The sequence below is a fragment of the Fusarium musae genome, chromosome 3 (genome assembly GCF_019915245.1).
Source record: "Fusarium musae strain F31 chromosome 3, whole genome shotgun sequence".
In the NCBI taxonomy this organism is placed as follows: Eukaryota; Fungi; Ascomycota; class Sordariomycetes; order Hypocreales; family Nectriaceae; genus Fusarium; species Fusarium musae.
In genome coordinates, this window is record NC_058389.1 from 3,007,369 (window position 1) to 3,031,199 (window position 23,831).

General features: G+C 46.5%; 10 protein-coding genes across 10 annotated transcripts; 5 read left to right on the top strand and 5 right to left on the bottom strand.

Annotated features, from left to right (window-relative positions):
* Positions 1-474: 474 nt before the first annotated feature.
* J7337_004354 (uncharacterized protein) lies at positions 475-1,584 on the bottom strand (the record flags this gene model as incomplete). Its single annotated transcript, XM_044822048.1, has 3 exons — positions 475-1,069; positions 1,122-1,251; positions 1,293-1,584. The coding sequence occupies 3 exons, from the start codon at positions 1,582-1,584 to the stop codon at positions 475-477; spliced, it is 1,017 nt and encodes a 338-aa protein (XP_044683381.1).
* Positions 1,585-3,102: 1,518 nt separating this feature from the next.
* Positions 3,103-3,882, bottom strand: J7337_004355 (uncharacterized protein; the record flags this gene model as incomplete). Its single annotated transcript, XM_044822049.1, has 3 exons — positions 3,103-3,224; positions 3,283-3,535; positions 3,592-3,882. The coding sequence occupies 3 exons, from the start codon at positions 3,880-3,882 to the stop codon at positions 3,103-3,105; spliced, it is 666 nt and encodes a 221-aa protein (XP_044683382.1).
* A 2,614-nt stretch (positions 3,883-6,496) lies between these two features.
* On the top strand, positions 6,497-7,599 carry J7337_004356 (uncharacterized protein; the record flags this gene model as incomplete). The annotated part of the gene is made up of 3 exons (XM_044822050.1): positions 6,497-6,644; positions 6,692-7,404; positions 7,453-7,599. The coding sequence occupies 3 exons, from the start codon at positions 6,497-6,499 to the stop codon at positions 7,597-7,599; spliced, it is 1,008 nt and encodes a 335-aa protein (XP_044683383.1).
* A 439-nt stretch (positions 7,600-8,038) lies between these two features.
* J7337_004357 (uncharacterized protein) lies at positions 8,039-10,415 on the top strand (the record flags this gene model as incomplete). Its single annotated transcript, XM_044822051.1, has 2 exons — positions 8,039-8,090; positions 8,143-10,415. 2 exons carry the CDS (start codon positions 8,039-8,041, stop codon positions 10,413-10,415), a joined length of 2,325 nt encoding a protein of 774 aa, XP_044683384.1.
* Positions 10,416-11,030: 615 nt separating this feature from the next.
* J7337_004358 (uncharacterized protein) lies at positions 11,031-11,781 on the bottom strand (the record flags this gene model as incomplete). Its single annotated transcript, XM_044822052.1, has 4 exons — positions 11,031-11,147; positions 11,203-11,303; positions 11,360-11,605; positions 11,721-11,781. 4 exons carry the CDS (start codon positions 11,779-11,781, stop codon positions 11,031-11,033), a joined length of 525 nt encoding a protein of 174 aa, XP_044683385.1.
* A 776-nt stretch (positions 11,782-12,557) lies between these two features.
* Positions 12,558-14,689, top strand: EXO84 (exocyst complex component exo84; the record flags this gene model as incomplete). The annotated part of the gene is made up of 3 exons (XM_044822053.1): positions 12,558-12,737; positions 12,793-14,285; positions 14,335-14,689. The coding sequence occupies 3 exons, from the start codon at positions 12,558-12,560 to the stop codon at positions 14,687-14,689; spliced, it is 2,028 nt and encodes a 675-aa protein (XP_044683386.1).
* A 910-nt stretch (positions 14,690-15,599) lies between these two features.
* Positions 15,600-16,997, top strand: PPH1 (Serine/threonine-protein phosphatase PP2A catalytic subunit; the record flags this gene model as incomplete). The annotated part of the gene is made up of 7 exons (XM_044822054.1): positions 15,600-15,758; positions 15,907-15,948; positions 16,006-16,111; positions 16,164-16,697; positions 16,752-16,824; positions 16,874-16,923; positions 16,975-16,997. 7 exons carry the CDS (start codon positions 15,600-15,602, stop codon positions 16,995-16,997), a joined length of 987 nt encoding a protein of 328 aa, XP_044683387.1.
* An 807-nt stretch (positions 16,998-17,804) lies between these two features.
* Positions 17,805-18,836, bottom strand: J7337_004361 (uncharacterized protein; the record flags this gene model as incomplete). Its single annotated transcript, XM_044822055.1, has 1 exon — positions 17,805-18,836. One exon carries the CDS (start codon positions 18,834-18,836, stop codon positions 17,805-17,807), a length of 1,032 nt encoding a protein of 343 aa, XP_044683388.1.
* A 1,915-nt stretch (positions 18,837-20,751) lies between these two features.
* Positions 20,752-21,624, top strand: J7337_004362 (uncharacterized protein; the record flags this gene model as incomplete). The annotated part of the gene is made up of 1 exon (XM_044822056.1): positions 20,752-21,624. One exon carries the CDS (start codon positions 20,752-20,754, stop codon positions 21,622-21,624), a length of 873 nt encoding a protein of 290 aa, XP_044683389.1.
* A 414-nt stretch (positions 21,625-22,038) lies between these two features.
* J7337_004363 (uncharacterized protein) lies at positions 22,039-23,423 on the bottom strand (the record flags this gene model as incomplete). Its single annotated transcript, XM_044822057.1, has 5 exons — positions 22,039-22,075; positions 22,123-22,219; positions 22,270-22,705; positions 22,821-23,034; positions 23,095-23,423. The coding sequence occupies 5 exons, from the start codon at positions 23,421-23,423 to the stop codon at positions 22,039-22,041; spliced, it is 1,113 nt and encodes a 370-aa protein (XP_044683390.1).
* Positions 23,424-23,831: the final 408 nt, after the last annotated feature.

The window sequence follows — 23,831 nt, forward strand, 5'->3', positions numbered from 1 at the left end:
GGTATATCTCAGCCAGATACCCAATAGAACACAATCGCATCATCGTGCTTCAGTGTTCTGCCTCTTCGCTAACTCAGGTGGCGAGCAAATCGCATCCCCATGGCCTTAGACACAATTACATCTTGCGAGTTGCGTTAGGAAAGCTGTATTTGTCTCACAAAGATAAGATATTGAGGAACGGAATGTGCAACAATGATAGATTGCTTCCTGGGGGAGACTGTAAAGCTTGGACCCAGAGCAGAGTCAGATGAGGAGGCAATAGATAGGGATTTATGGTTGGCGCAACTTATACAGACATCGACATTATAGTTTCTAGCATGAATTAATATTATCCACATTTAACTACCTGTTACAGGCTCGGTTCTCTTGTCTGATACTCTGATCTGTCAAATCTACGAGACAGCTTCATAAGACGAACAAGATGATCCACTGTTACCTCAATTGCGGCGATCTCGAAAAGCCAATGGAAGGAGCTTATTTGCCGAACTTAGCAGCTACAGCGTCATACTCCTTCTTCGTAAGGGGCGTCACGGAGCCATGCTTCAGTCCTTTGGGAAAGTTGGGAATGTCTGACTTCTCCCAGTTCGGAGACAGAATGTTGGAAGTCTGGAAAGGGATATACTGAGTGTAATCATCGAGCAGAAGATGATATAGTCCAGATGTGCGAAGATCAGCAAATGCGCATGGGCCTTCAAGAGGCGATTCGGGTCGGACGTAGCCTGGAACACGGGTCCAAGTTCCAAAAAGACCGGTTGTTGTGGTCTCCTGATACACCTTGTTAACGGTCTCGTTCTTGAGGAAACGTGCGAAATGCCCCGGTTTGCCTAGGGACAGAAACTCCTGATCGATGAGGCCAGTGTCTGCGGGGGCATGGTAATCCTTCGGTGCGCTGAAAGTCTTGAAGTCTTTGGTCGTGGCATAGCGAATGCGATCGAGAGTTGCGGTGCCTTTATGCTCCGTGTCAGAAGCTGCGTAGTGCCTGGCTGCCCAAAAGACATAGTACTGGCTTGAAGGATCATCCCAGACTACAGAAGGTGCCCAGGCCATGCCAGCCGTGTCTGACTCTACACTGTTCAGAGTTAGTGGGATCTCGCGTGTGAACGAAGCCTCTTGCATCTTACATTCTGAGTGAAGGCTTGGACCAATTGATGAGGTCTTTCGAAGACCACACAACAAGACCCCGGCTTCCGTTGCGTGTGACAAGATCCCATGAGAATCCTGGGGCATTAATGTCCAGATCTTTGACATAGCCTGTTAGTAATGTGCCTACTGAAAGTGTTTCAGTAACCTACCAGTGGCAATAGTAAAGTACTCGGATCTGGCAGTATTGGTTGTGAGAAAGACGTCCCTGACGCCCCTGGTTCCAACATTTGATGTCAAGACAGGCTTTCCTCCGTTGAGGAAGTCAAAGCTTGAAGCCGAGTTGCCATCTGACAGATACCATTGAACTTGAGGGGTCGGGTCACTAAAGGTAGAGATAAGGTAGCCGGCATATTTGCTGTCCGCAAATCTTGTATTGTCGGCAGGAATGGCTTCAACAAAAGATGCTGAGAGTGCCGTTGCGAGGAGCGTAACGACACGCATATTGGACGTGTCTTAAGACGATGAGTAGGTTTAGATTAAACATACTCGACCCGTTGTAAGTCAGAACAGGTCTTATATCTTGTCGTCTGTAGAATCAGTATACATGGCAAGTGACTGTCTTTATATAATTTGTTCATGCGTAGCTGGGACGATCCTCCACATCTCAAAGGTCCCTTCACGAGTCCCGATGACTATGATCAATCAGATAACCAACCTCATGCAGGCCACCCGCGTATTCGATCGATCCGTGCAAATCATGTTAAATTCCTCTCTAATGATGCCTCGGGTAGAAAACGGGAAGCCATTGTTTCCAATGTCGATCTTTCGGTCTCGGCTCATAATACCCATGTCACTTAGATAGTCGTTGAAGCGCTCCAGTGAACAGGCGGCGCATAAACGAATGAGGGGCGAAGATGCGATTTTTAATAAGCTTAAAACCCCATGGAGAAATATTGCAAGCTGGGGAAGTTCGATGATCAAGACGAGTTAGGCAGTTCCGATTGATGTATTTGCGCTCGAGTCGGGCGACAGCATGAGACTGTGATGCTGATACCAAATGGTGAGATCACGATTGCTCAGCCTCCACCACAAAGAACTTAGAACAAATATCAGCGAACAAAATAGACAACTCGATCTCAGATCAAACGTCTTATTTAGGCGCTGCGATATTCAACATACAACACCGCTAACTTCCGTGGTCTCAGAGTACCTATATCGCAGCTCTCTGTAGGGCATCGGAAGTTACGAGCTCAGAGAGACGAATAGCATGTTGCTGATAACAAAGGCAACTGAATAATGAAAGCATAGCCTCTATAAGACTACTATAATAGAATTGGGGTTCTAGAGATACATCGTAATTGGTCAAACAACTCGCACAACCAGCTTACCATTGGAAACATGAGGCGAGGTAGTCGGGGTTTACTGATACAATCGCGCGACGGAGTCACGATTGAGACTCGGTTATCGGTGTAGACAAAACAACTTCTTTCTCTCAGCAATACGTCAAGAACATGTTGACCTATTTACTGTAGCATTTGGAACCAAGTCCACATAGTCTATAATTATTTCTTTGCCCTATTGTCTTCACTTTCTAATATCATCATCGACGGTTATCGGCCGGGTCGGTCGATTGCAAATACAGTGTATCACAGTGCTTATCGCACCCATTCCCATTTTGGGCAAGGCTTGGATTGCGTGCTTAACGGCGATGAGGGATGAAGAAGACGACGAGCAGCAGTCAGTCGATTCTCCTCTTCCACCTCATTATTCATTCTTCGCACGTCTTCGTGTACAATGCGGGTCTCATTCGATCAAATCGGTTCATTCTATGCTAGTATCAAAGTGCATACTTCCTATAGCTACTGAGATCATCCCCCGTCCAACATCCACTCCCATCATCTGCCATCAAAAACAATCTGGCCATTCCGATTAAAAGGAGAGCTCTCAATACTTGCGGCGCTAATTACAACAAGGTCATATCTCATCAAATCGTGGCTATCATGGCCTTTCCTGCGTCAACTACTCCTTCAGCAGCCGCCCATAAGCCGAGTAGTAGTGACAACCTGGCACATGGCTCTTCCGTCCTGTCTTCTCGTCGAAGATATGACATCCTTTTTTAGCTACGTTGGGGGGGGTGTACACTGCAAAGTTGCAGGTTAGTTTCTGTGACAAGTGCCGTGGATTCAGGGAATTGCCTACAGTGGAGGGATACAGCAAAGTCGCTGCCCCTGTTGGATACACGATGCAGACCTAGTTCGTCTGCCATATATGCGACGGAGTTTTCCTTATATGTTCTTTCCCCAATGATATCCATTGGTTTAGCTTGTTCATCCTCGTTCGGAAATGCGTATCGAGTCTCGGTGAGGTTGCCCTTCAGAATCTTCATCAAGCAGTGGGCGTTGCCGTGGTCATGGATAGGGGACCCCTTTCCAGGAGACCATACGAGAACAAGCTATCAAGGAGTCAGTCACGGTTCGGAAGGGTCAAAGTCGACTCTAGCAAGCTTACCAAATTACTCTTGCCGTTGCCTTCGTCAACGAGATTACGGGTATATCCCTTACTGCGATCACCGAAGGCATAAGGCTTCCACATGTTGTCAGATCCGTCATATCCTTCCATCAGTTGTTGAAGGAAGTCAACGTCAACATCATCAGAAGTCAATCCCGATGATGGACCAAGGGCATCCTTGAGTCGCATCACGAGTTCGTCGAAACGATTTTGCTGGCAGGGACCCACGTTGGGGATTGTGCTGTGGCTGACGCCAAGTGCAGAGGGTTTGGTGAAGATACCGATGGCCATGTTTGCTATGCTGTTGATGGTGCTTGGTTGTTTACGATGATATTGATGTTCTACCTCTTGAATATATGGTATCTGAGAAGAGGACAACAAAGACTCTGGGATAAGGGGCGGGGTCAACACTACATGGCCATCCCCTTCCTTATTCTTATCGGTCAGATCCGATACTGACAAGCCGGCAGATAGTGTCACCGACATCTTGCTGTGGGTCGTAGATTGCAATCGACATCATATCTCGGGGCGGCACAGACAGGTTCAGTCGGCGAACGACATAGCAGCGCTGGTCCTGTGAACCGATTTGAAGGTTCTGGTTGGATGCGACAACGCTAACGAACCCCCAGGAATCCAACAATGTACCTGAGGTACCTTGCGGTATACGGGTTGACGGGCTAGATACCGCTTTGTCTGTATAACACAGAGGTCACTTGTTACGAGTCTGAAGATGCAATGGGAGAAATCACAATTACGTGAGAGCGAATGGTTTACGGGGACTTCTCGACAAGCCAGTTTATGTGTAAACTAATACTTACTTTTTTTCTCGGGGACTCAAATTCGCATTATTGCGACACCCACTATCGCCGACTTGAGCCACATGTGGACCCATTTAACATTAGTACAGTGGGGGAACAAAAGTTCTGACATATCCCAGGTCTAACCCTACTTTTAATAAAATAATAATATTAATACTATAACTTTATTATATTATTTAAATAGTTAAATATACCTTAATATAAAGAAAAAATATATTATTTTTTTTTATAAAAAAATAAGGTTTATAATAATATATAAATTAGGTATTTATATATAAGATATTATAAATAGTATAGGGTTAAGCTAGTATATAATCTATAGAGTTATTTAATAGTATTAATATTAATAATCTATAAAAGATTTTCTTTACTATAAAAGGCTACTAGTATTATTAAATATAAATAAAATATATATTAAAATACTTATTAAAAATAATACTTTTATTTTATATAAAAATATTATAGATTAGGTATAGTTAAAGTATTTAAAATTAATAGTTTATTACTAGCTTTTTAATTAAAGTATATAGTATAGACTTACTTTTTAATACTTATTTTTTAATAAGGAAAGTACTTAATTAAAGAAAGCTTTTTATAATAGATACTATTATAAAAATAAGTTTTTTTTAATATAGTTAGTAGTTTTTTAATAAGGTTATAATTAACTATATAAATAGTAACTTTACTAAGTAATTATTTTACTTAATTATATATCTAAAGATTTCTATTTTTAATAGTTATTTTAATAATACTATAAAGTAAAAGGCTTTATTAAGATAAAATCTAAGCCTATAAATAGCTTATAAGATATTCTTAAATATTCTTTAGTATAATTAACTATAATAAATTATTTAGAATTATCCTTTTATTTAGTAATTTATAGTTTATAAAAGGAGGTATAATAGGCTAGTATATTTTAGCTTACTTATAAGATTACTTTCCTAAATTAATTAAGGAAAGAGAGACTTTTTAATATAATAATACTTATACCTTTAAGTCTAGAAAAGTTTAGGATTAGCTATAACTTTAAGTAAGAAAATAAGAGCTATCTTTTATAGACTAGCCTTTATATAGTTTTAACCTTAATCCTATTAAAAACCTTTAAAAAATCTTAAAAAAATAAATCTATAATATATATCTTAAAATTACTACTTATTTAAAGTTAGCTATAGTAATTAACTAGCTAATTAAGGTAGCTTAAAAGCTATAGTTTAAAATTAAAGATAAAGTAATTAAAAATATAATAAAATTAATACTTAAATACTTAAATAATTATTATAATATAAATAAATATTATATTAAGTATTAAATACTATTTTTAGATTCTCTTTTTAATTTATTATAAATTAATATATATATTATTATAATTAAATAAATATTACCTAGTTAATTATAGAGTAAAATAGTAGTCTTTAATTAGGGCAGCTAACCTAATCTAGGATATGTCGGAACTTTTGTTCCCCCACTGTAACTTGGCAGCTTGGAGTTCTTTTAGGCGGGATTAGCGGTTCTCGGTGACTATGAACAAATCCATCATCGCCACGGCTGTGACGGCTTCGTCAAGGTAGAAAAAGCAAGAAAAATGATGTTCCTTCTCAGCTTATTCCCATATTAAAACTTATTTCCTTTCGATAAAAACAATTGCAATTTACATCCTATTAGGTTCTCAGATTTGTGCCATATTAGCGGCTCTAGCGATCTACCGTCCACTCTGATTGGCTTGTGAGCCGGAAACTTTAGCTTTGCATCGTCACACCCAGCGACCAGCAGCTCACGTAACATCAGACACCCTTGAATCCTCAAGAGCCGGCAATATGTCTGACTGTACCACTTCAACTCCGAACGGCGCGGTATGTAGCGGCTCTACTCCTAAGCCTTGCGAATCGACTCTGCCATGCAAGGAGAATACTGGCTGGAGGAGACTTGTACGCAATTTCACACCATCGTAAGTCATGAATTCATCTTGACAAGGGTTGGACACTGACATCAGCAACAGATGGTTCGCCGTTTGTATGGGTACTGGTATCGTTGCCATATTGCTTCATAACTTTCCTTACCAAGCAATATGGCTTCAGTATATCTCTTACATGTTCTTCGCGCTTAACGTTGTTCTGTTTATTGTCTTCCTTGGTATAAGCCTTGCACGCTATGTGTTGTACCCAGAGATCTGGTCGGCGATGCTTGCCCATGCTGGCCAGAGTTTGTTCCTAGGATGCATGCCCATGGCCTTTGCAAGTGAGCAACACGTTCCCCAGTCTATGTGGATGCTGACGTTCTGATAGCTATCATCAACATGATGGTGTTCTGCTTACAGCCATGGGGAGAATGGGTAATATATCTAGCGTGGGCATTCTGGTGGGTTGATGTTTGGCTCTCCATTGCCACTTGCATCACGATGCCCTTTATCGTCATGCACCGCCATCGCCCTGGCCTCGAAAACATAACAGCTGCACTCTTGTTACCCATCGTTCCAGCAGTGGTTGCGGCTGCCACGGGAGGAATCGTCGCAGAGGCTCTTCCCAATCACCACCATGCGCTAACAACTCTGGTGGCCTCATATGTTCTCTGGGGTATCGGCGAGTTGTTCTCGGCCTGTGTCTTAGCGTTATACTTCCATCGGCTGACCATTCACTCGCTTCCTCCGAAAGAGGTGATAACGTCGTCTTTTCTCCCAATAGGACCGCTTGGTCAGGGAGCTTTCGGCATTCAGCAGCTTGGCAAAGTTGCTATGCAGGTGCTTCCCAAGACCAATGCTTTCGGTGATGTTGCAGTTCGAGCTGGTGAGATACTCTATGTCCTTGGGGTATTCCTCGCCCTCATCATGTACGGTTTTGCTCTGGTATGGCTGGCTTTCGCCCTCATCAGCATTGCTACAAAACCCCCGTCGTTCAGTATTGGTTTCTGGGGGTTTACCTTCCCACTCGGTGTGTTAGCAACCTGCTCGAACTTACTGGCAGAAAACCTTGATAGCGAATACTTCAGAGTTTCCACGGCGGTAAGGAACTGGACATGCCTTACTTATCAACTACTAACATGACGATAGATGATAGCCCTCTCTGTGATATTGCTGTGGATTGTGGTTGCGACTCGAACCGCCAAGCTTGCTATCACAGGTGAAATGTTTCACGCACCTTGCTTAAAGGATCTTCGTGACAAGTCTCAAGCTGCAGGCTCAGACAGAAGAGTCTAGATGACTTTCGTCTTTCTTGCATCTAACAGCTTGACTATGTACAATAAATTGATAGACAACAGGGTCTTTCATGATACACACCAAAATAATGTTCAATCCTCAACGGGAATGAACTCACGACTTAATTGTCCAGAATTCTGACATCAATTATATATAGAACAAAATAATTATATTATTCCTTTTATCTTCTTTTGACATTCATCGAAACCTGGCCGGCCATTCTGTTCCAGATCGTACAGTATAAGCTGCTATCTAATCGCTGCCCCTCCATTGGTGTTGCGTGACGATAGCGCAAAGCTCCACTAAAATTCTCGATTCCAGAGGCGGGGCATTTGCTTTTCCCCAGATGTCTCTTCAATTATTTGTGTGTGTTTGTTCTTCCCAAATTATTCCCATCGCAGATTCCAAGGGTTAGTCGAGCAGTCGGCAGATTGTCACAATGGACTGGGCTAATTACTCATCGCCTTCGCGGCTCGACTCCTTTGTCGATGGTGAGTCTCGTCGTTTTCCCATGGTCGCAAATCTTGCCGCTGACTCTTACAGATCTGGTTGATGTCTGGCATCTTCACCGAACTCCAATTCTCCTGACTCTCTGTGTTATCCTTGTCGCGATTCGAACGTACTTCCACATCAATGGTCAAAAAGCGGAAATAGTTGCGTTCAAGAAGGTTTACGAAGAGCCTGCCAAGCCCAAGGTTGTCGTCGAAGAAAAGACCCCCACCATCGAGCCAGTCGAAGAGAAAAAGAATGTCAAGTCTCAGGGCCCTCGAAGGATCAAGGGTGGAATAGCAAGGAAGCCGTCGAAGAACAAGGAAGAAGAGAAGGATAGCACCCGACCTGTCGCACCTCTGGTCTTTTTCTCCTCCATTACTACCAAGACAGCTAAGATTGCCGAGGCGTACATCGAGGATTTCTGTGGAAAGTTGGATGAATTATCCAAGCTATCCAGTCGTCAATTTCTCAAGCCCGAACTTCGAGACCTCACCGAAATTGATTTCGATGATTATTTCCTTGCGCCGTACAAGGGCCACGGTGACACCGATCTGTTCTATCTGTTCCTGATTCCTAGCTACAACATCGATACCATCAACGACACATTCCTTGAACACCTCCAAGAAACCCATCATGACTTCCGAGTAGACACCGCTCCTCTGTCGGGTATTCTCGGTTATTCAGTGTTCGGTTTTGGCGACAGTGAAAACTGGCCCACAGAAGCAGACGGTTTCTGTTTTCAGGCTATGGAAGTCGACAAGTGGATGGCTAAGCTTACTGCTAGAAAGAGAGCGTACCCAGTTGGAATGGGTGACATGAAAAGTGATCACGAAGAGCGCCTACAAGAATGGAGTAAGGGTGTGCAAGAGGTCATTGAGCATGTCGCACGTACTGGAAGCCTAGGCGAAGGAGTTCCTGGTAGCGGAGCAGCCGAGGAAAGCGATGTTGAAGATATCGCAGAGGACGAAGATGATGGCGAAGTTGTCTTTGATGATGAAGAACCCAAGAAAAAGTCAAAGGGTGCAAGAGATCTGGATGATGTTGAAGACCTGGGACGCATGATCAAGAAAGACGACGGCTCGACAACTCAAAAAGCACCCCTCGCTGTTGATTTCACCACTTATGGCTCCTCTACAAAGAAGACTGTCCCTCAAGGCCCCAAGGAAATGGTCGCAAAGGAATCACCGACATACAAAGCTCTCACTAAACAAGGTTATGCAATCGTGGGATCTCATTCCGGAGTCAAGACATGCCGGTGGACAAAGTCGGCTCTCCGCGGAAGAGGCTCATGCTATAAGTACTCTTTCTACGGAATCAAGAGCCACTTGTGCATGGAAACGACCCCTTCACTGTCTTGCTCGAATAAATGCGTTTTCTGTTGGCGTCACGGCACAAATCCCGTTGGAACAACGTGGCGTTGGGTCGTTGATCCTCCCGAATTGATCTTCGAAGGAGTCAAAAAGAACCACTATCAAAAGATCAAGATGTTGCGCGGTGTTCCTGGTGTGCGAGCGGAGCGATTTGCCGAAGCTATGCAGATCAAGCACTGCGCCTTGTCGCTCGTTGGAGAGCCAATCTTTTACCCCTATATCAACGAATTCCTCGGTATGCTGCATGCTGAACGTATATCCTCGTTCCTTGTGTGCAACGCTCAGCACCCCGATCAATTGGCTGCTCTCAAGGTTGTGACTCAACTTTATGTATCAATTGATGCAGCTGATAAGGAGTCATTACGGAAGATTGACAGACCTCTCCACCGAGACTTCTGGGAGCGATTCAACCGATGTCTTGACATCCTTCGCGAGAAGCGCTTCCACCATCGTACTGTCTTCCGATTGACACTCGTCAAGGGCTTCAATGTCGAGGAAGAAGCTGAGGGTTACGCAAGACTTGTGGAACAAGGTCTGCCCTGTTTTGTTGAGGTCAAGGGTGTCACATACTGTGGCACATCGACATCTTCCAATGCTGGGTTGAGCATGTCCAATGTCCCCTTTTACTGGGAAGTCTGCGACTTTGTTAAGGCGCTCGAGAAGAGGTTGAAGGAAAAGGGACTCAAGTACGGCATCGCTGCCGAGCACGCCCACAGCTGTTGTATCTTATTAGCTAGCGAGAGGTTCTATGTCGATGGCAAGTGGCACACTTTGATCGATTACAAGAAGTTCTTTGAGTTGCTCGAATCAAGGGGGCCTCCAGATGAAGGTGGCTGGACCCCTGAGGATTACATGGACGCAACACCAACTCCAGAATGGGCGAACTGGGGTAACGGCGGATTTAACCCAGAGGATGAAAGAGTAGATAGGAAGGGACGGAAGATTGAGGCTTAATAGTCCATAAGTAGAGGAAAGAAAAAGAAGATAATTAAGCTTTTCATCTGCCATATCTCTTGCACTCACTTGTCTACCACAGTTCGATGCCCTGAGTGACATCCCACCGCCGCATGTTAGTATATGAAGTTTTCGGTCTGTTAGTCATTCTACTCGTAATTCAGCAAACATAATACCATAGCTACTTAGTCACTAGCCTCCAATGCCATGTCGTTTGTTACGTCACAGGCCACAACAAAGCCCGTATCGAACCTGTTCATCACGGATGGTCTTGGTGTATGTATCTTAGGAAATCCTGTGGCTTCCTTCCCCCGATAGTTGGCATCCTCATGAGGCATTGTGCTTCTGAAATACAGCCAGCAATTTTTGTTCATAAACCTATTCGTTTCAACGTACATTTGTTTACACAAAGCTCTATGGAAGCTGGAAGAGCGGAACTATGGTACATTGAAGGCCGTCAGGTCTCCATTAGACATTTCTTTGTGAAAGCCTGTTGTTCAGACTTTTCATGGTACAGATTTGGGGGGAAGGGTGTTAAAATTCAAGAGCATTTCCAACGTCTGGGTATATATGTGCCAAGAGCGGAGAGGAAACTCGGACAGATGACATCCCTCTTTAATCGAGACCAACGTTAGGAATGTCAGAGAGATTGATGCCTGCGGGAGCGGCGGGCGCTCGGATGTCGAGAGATGAGTCGTATGCGATCATCTCAGCCAAGATGTCTAATATGGGCTACACAGGTGTCAGTGAAACAACTCAAATTCGAGGCTCGTGCTCGCCAACATACCTTAGGAACAGTGCTGTCGTAAATTCGGATCAGGTCACCGGGGGCAGGGTAGACCTTGAGACCCTTGTAGAAGGCCAAAGCAGACTCAAGAGCCTTGGAAGCTGCAGAACAACAGTCAGCAAGTTATTAGTGATGTCTAGACCAGGGCAATTCCTACGATCTTGGCTGAGCATCTCTCCGGCCATGACCTGCTCGTTGAAGAAAGCTTCCCGCTCCTCAACACCAGTAGGGAACCCCTCCTCCTTGGCCTCCTCCACTCTGATGCGAATGCTCTGACGTTGTTGCTGGGTAGAAGCCTCTGCCTCCTCCTTTGCGACGCGGGCCTGCTTGCGCTCGTTCCTCCTCAAGTTTCGGCGGAACTCGGCCTGGTTTCGACGTTGGTAGTCAAAGTAGATGGCGTAACCTGATCAGAGGGCATTTTCGTTAGCCATTGTGCACCATAGCTTCGATGGTCTGCGACTGATTGACTGTGTTCTATAACGCAATCTCATGAAGCAGAATGAATGGCGAGGTCTTACCGACAATGGCGGCGGCGGCGGTAGCAACGGATGCCGTTACGAGAGTGGTGGGCTGCACCATTTTGGAGATTGATGATGTAGGTGAGGAGGTTTATAGCTTGGATCGTAATAAGCAAAAGACCGGATTTATTCCAACCGAATCAATTACAAGGAGTAATTCCAGGGCTCGAGATGTTGCTTGGCGACGTCGGCGACCAAGAGACGGAAGATACTATGTCGTCAATGCTCGAGGTCGGGTTTATTCTCTGGTTGAGCGTCGGGAGCGGCAAGCTTTAGTCGTCGCGATAAACCAATTTTTTAGAACCGGAGCAAGCACATGATGTGGCGCTAAGCCTATTTGGGTCCAATGTTGAAGCTGGGCAGAAAGCTGGATCTCCAGAAACGGTAGGTAATTGTGAGAGTAGGCAAGTAAAAACAATCATTATGGTGGTTTTATTTCTCTATATAGAAGCATAACTTTCTTCAATTTTTTATTATAAGAGAATCTATATGCTGTAGAGTATTTTGGGCAAGGTCTGTCTCATCGATGCTGTCAATGAAACCCACGTAACCAACTGAGGCTGGGCTTGTTCGGTACGTACCCCCACCTCCTGATGCACTGGACTTCCATTCCGAAGGTAGCTGCTTCACTAAAGAGAGGCCTGACGATTACACGTACAGCTCATGGAATAGACCACCTGTCTGCTGGCGCAAAAAGCCAGACAAGCATTTTAGACCTTTCTCAAGACACCACCACTCGCTTATCCTGCTACTTTGTAATTCCAGCTTGATACCGTCTTTTTACTTACCAAGCTCGAAGCTGTCGAGTCGCCATTGTACTTACAACACTTGCCCAAGATGGAGGACCGCAATAAGATATCCCTCCGCAGCGGCAAGAGAAAGAAGAGGCCAACTATCAGTGCTCCTCGCCAGATCTCAGGTCCGATTGCTCAAGATGATACAAACAGACCGCCTCCTCCAGGCGACCCGGGCCAAGCTCGTCCTCGCCCGCGTCCTCCCCCGATGGCTGGTGGAAAGGTAAGTCTCCTTGAGAGGCTGTCTCCAGTGTCTCTATACTCACATCGTCTAACAGACCTCGGATCTTGTGAAACGACGATACTCGACTCGATTTAATCAACCGCCCTCAGGTCCCAATGGCGCCGCACCTCCAATGCCGCAGATGCCCTCGCTTGGCAATTACGAGCCTCCGACTGCTGCCGCCATCAGAAAGCCTCCCTCGCGTGCGGGACCTGGAGTTGCTCCAGTTGTCGATATCAAGGGTCTGCGAGATCCGAAGCTGAAGCCAGACCGTTACGTTCAGGCTGCCTTAAGCGATGCAACCGAAGACCAAATCCGCGAATTCGAAGATTCGTTGCGAAAAGTCAAGACGCGAGTGGGAATGGATCTACAACAGAGCGTTATGCAAAACAGAACACAGTTTATCAAAATCAGCAAGGAAGCGGAAAAGCTAAAGAGCGAGATGAGGAATCTCAAGAACTTCATGTCAGAGCTCAAAGTCAACACTACAGCTATGAGAGCTGCCGCTGCCAAGAATGATGATTCAATGCCGGGGGATCTCGTAAGCGCTCCTGGTATCAGCAGCAGAAGAGACAGGCGCACCTCTATTGCCGATAGAAGCGCCATGTGGAACTCACAAATGCAGGCCCTATTCAAGGGTGTTGAAGGATCGCAAAAGTTTCTCCCTAATGCGGCGGGACGTCATGTTGTCCAAGACGCAGGGCCTTGGATTGAGCTTGATAATGCTACATACAAGTCGCGCCGAGCGATGCAGATCTTTCTGCTTAATGATCACCTCCTCATCGCATCGCGTAAGAAGCGAAAAGCAGATGCGCCAGGTTCAGACGCACGAGGGCCGATGATGAAGCTGGTGGCCGACCGTTGTTGGCCGCTATTAGATGTCGAAGTGGTGGACATGTCCAGTACTGGAGAATCTTCGACTAGTGGACGCAATAAGCTTGCAGATGCTATTATGGTCCGGGGTGTTGGCCAGGAATCTTTCATCTATCGGACGGAGAAACCCCAGGACCCCGAGAAGAAGCAGCTACTCCTCAATGTGCGCAAGGCTATAGAACAGCTTCGCAAGGGCCTTCGATCGGAGATGGAGGCTAACAACAAGGCGCGTGAAACGATCAACTACTTCGCCTCTCGCGATCCCGGTCTTCTTCAAAAGACTGAGCTTCTAGCCACGCTGTCGGACATCAAGGATATGCTCATTGAAGTCGACGGCAAACAGCAGAACTTGCGCTGGGTTGAGAGCGAGATGGATGACCTCGACATAGACATTGCGATGCAACGATTCGAAGACGCTGTAGCTCGTGTCGAGAAGCTCAAGGCGATCGCTCGTGGGCTAAAGAACCATGCCATTGCTCAGGACTTTATCAACTTCAAGGTTGGCGAACGATGTGCTAAATTGGCGGACATGATTGTTCGTGAGTTGGAACTGACGCACGATAACAACACAAAGACAAGGCGGAATGTCAGCTGGTTGACGAGACTTGGATTTGAAGATAGCGCCCGAGAATCGTATCTGGCGGCGAGAAGTGGCACTATCCATAAACGAACCAGGTGAGTGATGTCGTGACTTATATGAGACGACAAGCTAACGTGTTATCAGGCAATGCATTTTCCAGGGAGACTTGCATTTGTATATCTGGGAACTCTCGTTTGTGTACTTTATGGTTATCCATAACACGGTGCAGTGTTTCCAATCTTGCTTTCCACCGCCCATGATGAGTGTATGTGTTAAATGGGCAAAGGAGGAAGTAGATGCGTTCAACGTCATCCTGGCACGCCAACTTAGTAGTACGGAGCCTGGGGGACAGGTTTGGACTCAGTGCATGGAGAGGGCGAAGGAACATTCTAAGCTGTTATCGGAAGTGGGCCTTGACTTTGAGAACTTGGTCGGAAAGAACTTGTTGAACTATGAGCGTGTGGAAAAGGAGGCTTCTGTCGGACTGGGGTTGTCATGAACAGGAAGTTTAAGGTATCGGTTGAGGTGGATGGATTGGTTGGCGTCAGTAACCCTTTGGCTACCTTATCAGCGTCACATATTACTCGTATGGCAATACCCAGGCTGGAATTGGAGTGCCATTGTAGCAATTATCGAAGAAACGAAGCTGGTTATGATCAGATGAGGCCCAAGTGATGTTGATGTAGCTGTTATTGAAGAGAGAAGTCAAGCCACACCCGTCGTCAGACAGCTTTGGGCTGCAGCCAAGGTACCGCGACTTTATGACCACCGTCATTCAGCGTTGAAGCGCCGCATTCAGAAATAGGAATCAAAATTGTTATAAGATCGCGATGGCCTCTTTTTCTTCGATCGTCCCATAGAATTACCTGTTGAAGTCCTGTTATAGAGATACGTTACGCCACATGAGGCGTTACCTATGGTATGCAAAGCCAAGGCTGGCAGTGGAAGGGGCAAACACTGGCACTGCGCTGGCGGTGCCCCAGCTTGGTGTGTTAGTGCTAGGCTGTCCGCGGCCTGGACCTGGGCTGGGCTGGCTGGCAACCACCAACATCATCCATCCCTCCCTCCTCCTTTCGCTCCCCATCATCATCCATCACCTAACAACACCCACCAAAAATTCTTTCACTAACGAGCTTCGCGCGTTCTCGCCATTCTGCGCCTTTTTTCCGCATCCTCCTTTTTTTACGGCGATAGAACGATTTAGCGACAGGAACTGCTGCTGCTGGTATCGGCAGCTGCTGATTATCTCATCTCCCTTGTTTCCCTTTTCTCCTCCCCTGACGACCGCCGCCTTTGTGCCTCGTGCGGCGTGCCCCACCCGACTTCTCGCGATTCAGACCGCATCAACGTCATTTCAACCTCACTCCCGTTAATCAACACATCAATAACCGACTCGACACCGCTGAGCCATGGATACCAATATGGAGGATGTTGGGCGAGCGCCCGCTGAAGCTTCGCCCGTGCTCAACTTCGAGCCTACTACGATCCCCACCCTCGACGGTTGGATCGAGAGCTTGATGTCTTGCAAACAGCTGGCCGAAGCTGACGTTCAGAGACTATGCGATAAGGTGAGAAGGCTATCAACTCAGCGGGATGCAGAGCCTAGTCTAATGCATGGTACATTCGATGATCAAGTCGCGATCAGAATAAGCGTGCATCATACTCGACTAGCTCGGCTTCTCGCGTGATGCAACCAAATGCTAATATGCCATGTAGGCACGAGAAGTTCTACAGGAGGAGTCGAACGTGCAGCCAGTGGTACGTTTACAACATGCGCCGGCAAGCTAAGTGCTTGAGCTGATACTATACCGCCAGAAATGTCCCGTTACCGTCTGTGGTGATATCCACGGTCAATTCCACGACTTGATGGAGCTCTTCAAAATTGGCGGCCCTAACCCCGATACCAACTACCTATTCATGGGTACGCTTCAATCATATTTCAGCTTCACGAAGTCGATACTTACTCTCGATAGGTGACTACGTTGACCGAGGCTACTACTCTGTTGAGACCGTCACCCTCCTTGTCGCCCTCAAGATCCGATACCCTCAACGAATCACAATCCTCAGAGGAAATCACGAGTCCCGTCAGATCACTCAGGTCTACGGCTTCTACGACGAATGCCTCCGTAAATATGGAAACGCTAATGTCTGGAAGTATTTTACCGACCTCTTTGACTACCTCCCCCTCACTGCCCTGATCGACAACCAAATCTTCTGTCTTCATGGCGGCCTCTCCCCAAGCATTGATACTTTGGATAACATCCGAGCTCTTGATCGTATTCAGGAGGTTCCTCACGAGGGTCCCATGTGTGATCTTCTCTGGTCAGACCCTGACGACCGATGCGGCTGGGGAATCTCTCCTCGAGGTGCGGGGTACACATTCGGACAGGACATTTCAGAAGCTTTCAACCACAACAATGGCTTGACCTTGATTGCTCGCGCCCATCAGCTTGTTATGGAGGGTTACAACTGGTCCCAAGACCGAAATGTTGTCACCATTTTCTCAGGTACGCTCAGCACGCGAGACGCTACGCTTCTGTACAGCATTAACATTACTACAGCACCCAACTACTGCTACCGATGCGGTAACCAAGCTGCTATCATGGAGATTGATGAGCACCTGAAGTACACCTTGTTAGTCGATCCACTCTCAATATGAAATACACGAACTGACCACAACCAGCTTGCAATTTGATCCATGCCCCAGAGCTGGCGAGCCCATGGTCTCAAGGCGTAAGTTTCACCCACAAGCGATTACTTGGACTCATCTAACACCATGACCAGGGACTCCCGACTACTTCCTCTAATCTCGTCACGTATACCCACGTTTTACCAAGCTCGAGTCAAATGTAAAAGTGCCATGCCTGGTGCAATCACGCCAGCCTTTAAGTCCTTTGCAGCTCGACCATGTACGATTCCACGACGAATTCCTCGAACGAAAACAGAACTTCATGGAGCATGGCTTGTACGGATATTACATCTTTGCTAATGGAGAGCTTCCGAATGTTGCAAAGCGACCGTAACTTTGGAGGTACGTGCAGGGAAGAGTTGGTAGACTTGATTGCGGCGCCCACCTCATGGCTGCTTCGATACGCATATTTGAGTTACGCGCTGTAAGAGAAAGAAACACGCATGCATGATCAGTACTTGTCTGTTTCCTCATGATATGGGCATTGAAGTGATTAAAGAGCCAATTTCCTCGCAATGTCGGTGAACAATGCTTACCTCCTGAGGTCTCGTACGAACAAAGTCATGATAGCAGATGACGCCCATCACTTGGATGCTTTATGTTGATATGTTGAGTTGATCCAGTATTGGTCCGAGTAAGTTTGACAAGTTGAATCGTTTCGACTACATTAATACGTCTAGACTAATATCTGACAAAGTTAACTTCGAGTATTACATAACACTTCAGCCTAGGATCAGCCAAGATGTTCGAAGATATATTGGACTTTCCGATTTCTTGGGGCGCATAGACCACCCCCTCTGTGTGTCTTGTACAGCAGCTTGTATTGAGGGCCAAAACGGTCGTACAGAATCCATAGCCATTCCTTGTACGCCCACAATTGGCTATATATTATAATTAGTACAGTCGTGTAACACGATATTTGACATTAAACGGTCTCCTCCTTGAGCTCCTCCTTTAGACCTGCCTCCCAGTTTTGCTGCTGCTGTTGACGCTGCTCAGCTGTTCGTGGTCGCTCGTCTTCGCCAAAGACTTCCTCTTCAGTGTTAACACGGTACATACGCTCTTGGGTCTTTGTATTGCGACCAGAGTAATCGCCAGGGGCATGGCTACCGTCGGGAATGTGGAAGCGTCGATCGAAACGCGAGAGAGCGTAGGAGAAGACGACGATAATCTCGATGACGTAGTTGAAGCAGTAGTAACATGCTTTGCTATGATACCAAGCTGGATCGTTCGCGGGCCGCAGCTTGAAGGATATGCCAGTCCTGAAAGCAGCACCGAGAGAAAGTAGTGTAGTTGTGAAGATAAGAAGCTGGATTTTTGTCCGCATACGGCCTTGTCCGAATTTGTCCATTGGTGCTCGTCGGGGGATGATGAAGCACGCTCCGATAATGGGCAATGGAAGAAAAGCGAGAATGGCGAGAAACGTGCTGCCAGTGAGTTGAACATCGCGAAGTTGCTGTTTCGTATGAGGGTTCAGGGTGTAGAAGTTATACACCACAGCTGCAATTAGCATCACAAGACTTGCAAGGATGCTAAAGTACAAGAACTTGAACGCCAGCGAAGCAGGTTTGCTCCATCCAATATGTGGATGATATGCCCTCAAGATGCGCTGGGCAAAGATCAAATTCACCACGAACAAGAGCACAACGCCTGCGCTTGCAAACACCTGGGCAGCGATGGCAAGACTGGTGTCATGCTGGTTCGAAGCCCACGCGATTCTCAGCACGTTCGCGGTGATACGGGCCATGCAAAATCCAAAAAGCAAACCGCTGAGGACGAATTTGTGGGATCGCTTTTTGTTCAGCTGAAAGATAGTCATATTGAGAATGGCACCGCCAACGAAGAAGGCCAGAATAACAGCACAGATGGGATCGTCGACGCTGGGCGTAGGTCTGCCGCCGAGACCAGCTGTTTTGGGGAGATAGGGAGGCCCCTGGGGAGGCGTTTCGGCTGACATCTTGTTGAATGAATTGTGTTTATGTCGATGACTTATACATAAGAGCAGCGGGTGTTGAATCAATCGAATGTATGCCTCGCATTGAAACGGAAGCTCAAAATGATGAATGTAAAGCAACCTAATCAAGTTGAAAACAAATCACCCTACAAACGGGAGGATGTCGTCTATATACATACCCCTATGGGAATGCTCATTCTTCAGCAACACCAAACCAGACACTCGGTATCGGTCATCGGCACCCCGAATCAGCAGATAGAGCAGCAGATCTGAGTTGCCCCGTTTCCTCTTTAGGCAATGTTAAGACGGCATGTCGGAGGTTGACTTGAGCGCGAGAGGAGCGAAAAGGCTATGATTGGTGAACTTAGACTTAAGGCTGAATCTAAGCAATATTTCACACTAGACTAGAGCGAGGGTGGGTTTTGGATATTCTGATTGGCGAGACTTTGGAGGTGAGCTCGAGGCCCCTTTAGTCATTGATCGGGGTTTGTGATATTAACACCGTCTGTCAAAGGATCGTGCATGTCTGGAACTGGAGATATACAATAGTCTTTCCGAGCTCCAGAGGCTTTCCATGTTATAACGATTCATGTTCGTCCAGTCCCAGCATCAGTGTAGATACAGTGTATAAGTAATGTGAATGAATCTCAGCCTTATCTGATGGCAATACGACAGTAGAATTTCATCGTCGGAAGCCTAACGCGCCAAGCTTTTCTATGATACCCAAGCCCCTGCTTCAGCCCTATCGCCCCCATCCTCGGGTTCAACTTCCAGCTGGAGGGCCAGTGAGACCAACTGTTGTTGGTAAAGGGATCTCGTAATTTGGGAACGCTGACGAAACCCCTGAACGATGTCAAGAAGAAAATGGAGATGGATGTTACAGGTAGTCATTTCACGACGAGATACCGTGTATTACATACAACCTTCCGCTCCCTCCAGGGATATTTTATGTACTGTAAAAACTGAGTCATCCGTGCCTCGCATCCACAGCATCCGCAAAGACTACCTACCTAACCTACCTTACCTTCGTGATTAATTACCTAGGTATCCTACGGGTCACACGAATCAGTTTTGTACCTTAGACAGCTGCATAATTGGAAATAAGAAAAACCAGGGCCTGAAAATGGCACCCAACTTCCTCTCCTCAAAACTTCAGCTACGGATGACTTGATGACCTACATTCTCAAGACACTTCGATCAGGAGGCCAGGACATTAAAAAGAATCAGATTAGGTATTTATTTTCTTGGTATCCTTCTGGCTTTCTAAACTTAACTACCTATCTAAGCTCCAACTCTCGGGTTGTGCTGGTTCTCCTGACAGAGTGGGCTAACTAAGGTATACTCTATTCTTGTTTGCATATGCCGTGCTATACGCAGGAATTTAAGGTTAGTAAGGTATTCTGGTATTAATACGTCTAGTAGCCCCTATATATCTACCTAGTATACATGAGATCGATATCTCCCGCCATTCTCTGTAACTAGACTGCTGGGTGCTGTACAGTAGCAGGGGAGTTAAATGGACTTTTATCGCACTCAGGTCTTTCCCCCTTCAGCATAGAATTCCATAGCCACAACTCGCCCGCACTTCAAGTTCTCCTCTCTTACATCTTTGCCTTTGATTCCCGTCGCTCTTTTGAAGTTTTTTTTTACAGGTGGTAGCTTCTGGCCTCCAGGCTGTCAGGAGGTGGCGCTCAAGGCCATTAACATTTTCATCATTTTCCTGCCACTGAGAGGCACTTAACTTCAGACGTTCCTACACACAGCTTCTCTGATTCAGAGGCTGTTAGGCACTGCCGCGCTCTTACTCCTCTCTTTTCCACCCTGTGCTTCCAATTGTTGTTTGTCCTTCCATCCTGCATCTTCCTTCCACCATCATCATCATCATTCACCGCGCTACGGCTTCCTGCAGTCAAACAGAATGTCCTACGTCCCAGTCCCCATTTTGGACCTTTATGGAAAGGTCCAAGACCTCCTCGAAAGATCAAAGAGATCATGGCTTGCAGCGTGCGAGGCATGGAATGAGGAGCCGCCATCCAAGATTGCGACACCTGCGACTACTACGGAGGCACTGGTACGCACGAAAGGGACCAAGAAGAGGAAAAAGAAGGAGCCCAAGATAAACAGCTTCTGCCATCAGCTTGGACCGTTGACCAGTGTTTTTATCAAACCTCCTGCGATGGCTGTGATGAGAGCTCAAAGTGTCACAGGGGTGGTCAGCAATGGCTCTCGGCTGATTATCTGGGCCGATGCTTCGAAGAAAAAGACCTCTACAGGCCTTGCAGTGGCATTTCTAACTGGCGCTTACTGGGTACGCATCTCCGAAAAAGGGCACGCCACTCCTCTAGAAGTTGCAGAACTTGAGGCTGTTTGTCTTGCGCTGGATTATGCGGTGCAAGTCACCAAAATGAAGGAGGAAAACATCGATCCCTTACGATCTGTCGAGGTTTTCACCGACAGTCAGTCTGCCTTGCGCCTCCTAAGAATGAATAGACGCATGGTTACCACTGGACCTCACGGAAATGCACAGGGCGACAACCCTTACACGAAAAACGGGATGAGAAAACGAACAGCAGAGAAAGTCTCCGTCATGATAGATGAGCTTTCAAAAGCTGGAGTCATGGCCGAACTGCACTGGGTTCCGCGAGGCAGAGTCATGGGCAATGTCATCGCTGATAAAGGGGCAGCGATGGCAAGAACGGGATGGACATCTGTTCACAGCACCGACGTTCTCGTCGAGTTTCTGCCTGTAGATGAACAGCAACTCGACAGCAAACGCGATATGCTTCTGTAGGTTATGTCTCCTTTCCTGCAGGTGTTATGCTCTTGGATGTCCATGGCTTTAATGTGCCTTGTGATACAACGCAATAAAGAAGTTCTAACGGAGTGTGCGAGTAGACCTTTCAAGCGAACGCCCATTCCGCGTACACGATTGGGACATCACGTTTCTGAAGTCCTCATCTCAAACAAGGCCAGCACCACTGGCAAAAAGGAGCCAGAACAGACATCTGATGCGCAGCAAACCCAACAACTAAATCATGATAATTGACCTCTGAGCTGGCAAAACAGTTTGGTTGAGGTACTCTCGTGCGTAATCAACTCACGGTACATGATCTTCTAAGACTCTAATCATATTCTAGGTTTATTTTGTGCTCAGTTTTGAAGCCCAGCAACGTTAACCGCCCTGGCGGATTTCCACCATCCCGCGTCAAAGTCTGGATGCATCCGGCTTGTATTCAGGGTAGCTATATGGCATGGTCAGCAAATTCAGTCAGCGAGAACTCAAACTTACTCAGTGTAGCCGTGCTCATCCGGCGTGTAGAATAGCGAACGATCATACTTCGTCAGCGGCCAGCCATTCTGAATTCGGGCTGGTAGATCGGGGTTTGCTGTTGCTAGTTCAGTAATCGTATTGGGAAATATTGATCCCATAGCTTACGAATGAAGAAGCGTCCAAAAGCTACAAGGTCATCGGTCTGAGCTGCATGCATAACTGCAGTGTCAGGTGTATAACCTCCTGCAACAATGAACTTAATCTGTGAACTGCCAACGATTTTTCGAATGGGAGCGAGATCTTCGTTCTCTTCTAAGATTTTGTCAGGGGAATCACTTCCTCCTGAAATCCTAGGTTCAACTGCATGAATGAATGCCAGAGATGGCTGGGCCTTGATGATGGCTCCGGCCCAGGGGGCAAAGACAGCCATAGGTTCGGTCTCACGCATACCTTGGAATCTCGAAAAGGGGCTCATGCGGATTCCAACGCGATCAGGGCCGATGGCCTCGCAAACAGCGTTAAGGACTTTCAATGGAAAACGGAAACGGTTTTCGAGAGTACCTCCATACGAATCCGTGCGGTTATTACTGTTGGTTTGCAGCTATAAAGGTTTTAGTGGCAGTTTTTGGGAGTAGAGCACTGAACTCACGAATTGGTCAATAAGCTATAGGGAAAGTTAGCTGTGCGAACATCGCTTTGTAAGTTTCGGAACTCACATATCCATTTGCTCCGTGAATTTCAACTCCGTCAAAGCCTGCTTCGATAGCATTGAGAGCAGCTTGTCGGTAATGTCCCACAAATCTATCAATATCTGATTCGGTCATCACTGTAAACTTAGCGGGCGGCTCAGCCGACCCAGTACCCTTCGCATCGAAGGGCACAGAACCGGCACTCCAGACATGAGGGACAATCTTCGGGTTCGCAACTCGGCTACAGGTCACAGTCAGTATCCAGTCTCGATACACACATATTAAGCATTGATAGGGTTACCCCAAGGCCCAGAGCTGACAGAATATGAACCCTCCTTTAGCATGTACAGCATCCGTTATCGTCTTCCATGCTGATATCTGCTCTTGAGAGTAGAGACCTGGTACACGCGACATCCCACCGGCCTCATGAGCGATGAAGGTGCCTTCAGAAATGAGCAGACCGCCAGAAGATGCCCTTTGAGCATAGTATTCGGCAGCATAGGGCGCCGGGACTGCTGTGGTCTCATCTGCACGTCGTCGTGTCAAAGGAGCAAGCACCACTCGGTGCTGAAGCTCGACTTTTCCCACTTTGACGGGAGTGAAAAGCTTTGTCGTTTCCTTGAGCGTCATAATGTATGCCTAATGGTGTTTAGGAGTTATTCTAGGATTGAACATCTGGGAGTAATTAATTGCGTATTAATAATGCATGTAAACTAGTCCCGCATATGCCTCGGCCCATACTACCAATCCGGCAGTGGTAAACGGCGCAGCTTGGGTTGACTTTTACCTTTGTGATATGTACACAGTGTTGGGTATGTTCCTGTGCAAGATTCTTCTAATTCTTTGCTGAAAAGGCTCGGATATTGTTCTGATGTAAGTGTCAAGTGCTTGACCGAGTGGTAGCTGAAGTGCAAGATGCTGATATGTGTAAAATGTTGTTTAGGGTAGACATTTTGTAGTATCACAAGCTACCTAACCTGTATCGATGCTTTGAGCTCTGTTTTTTCCATCACCTGGGCCAGGAACAGCATGTAGATC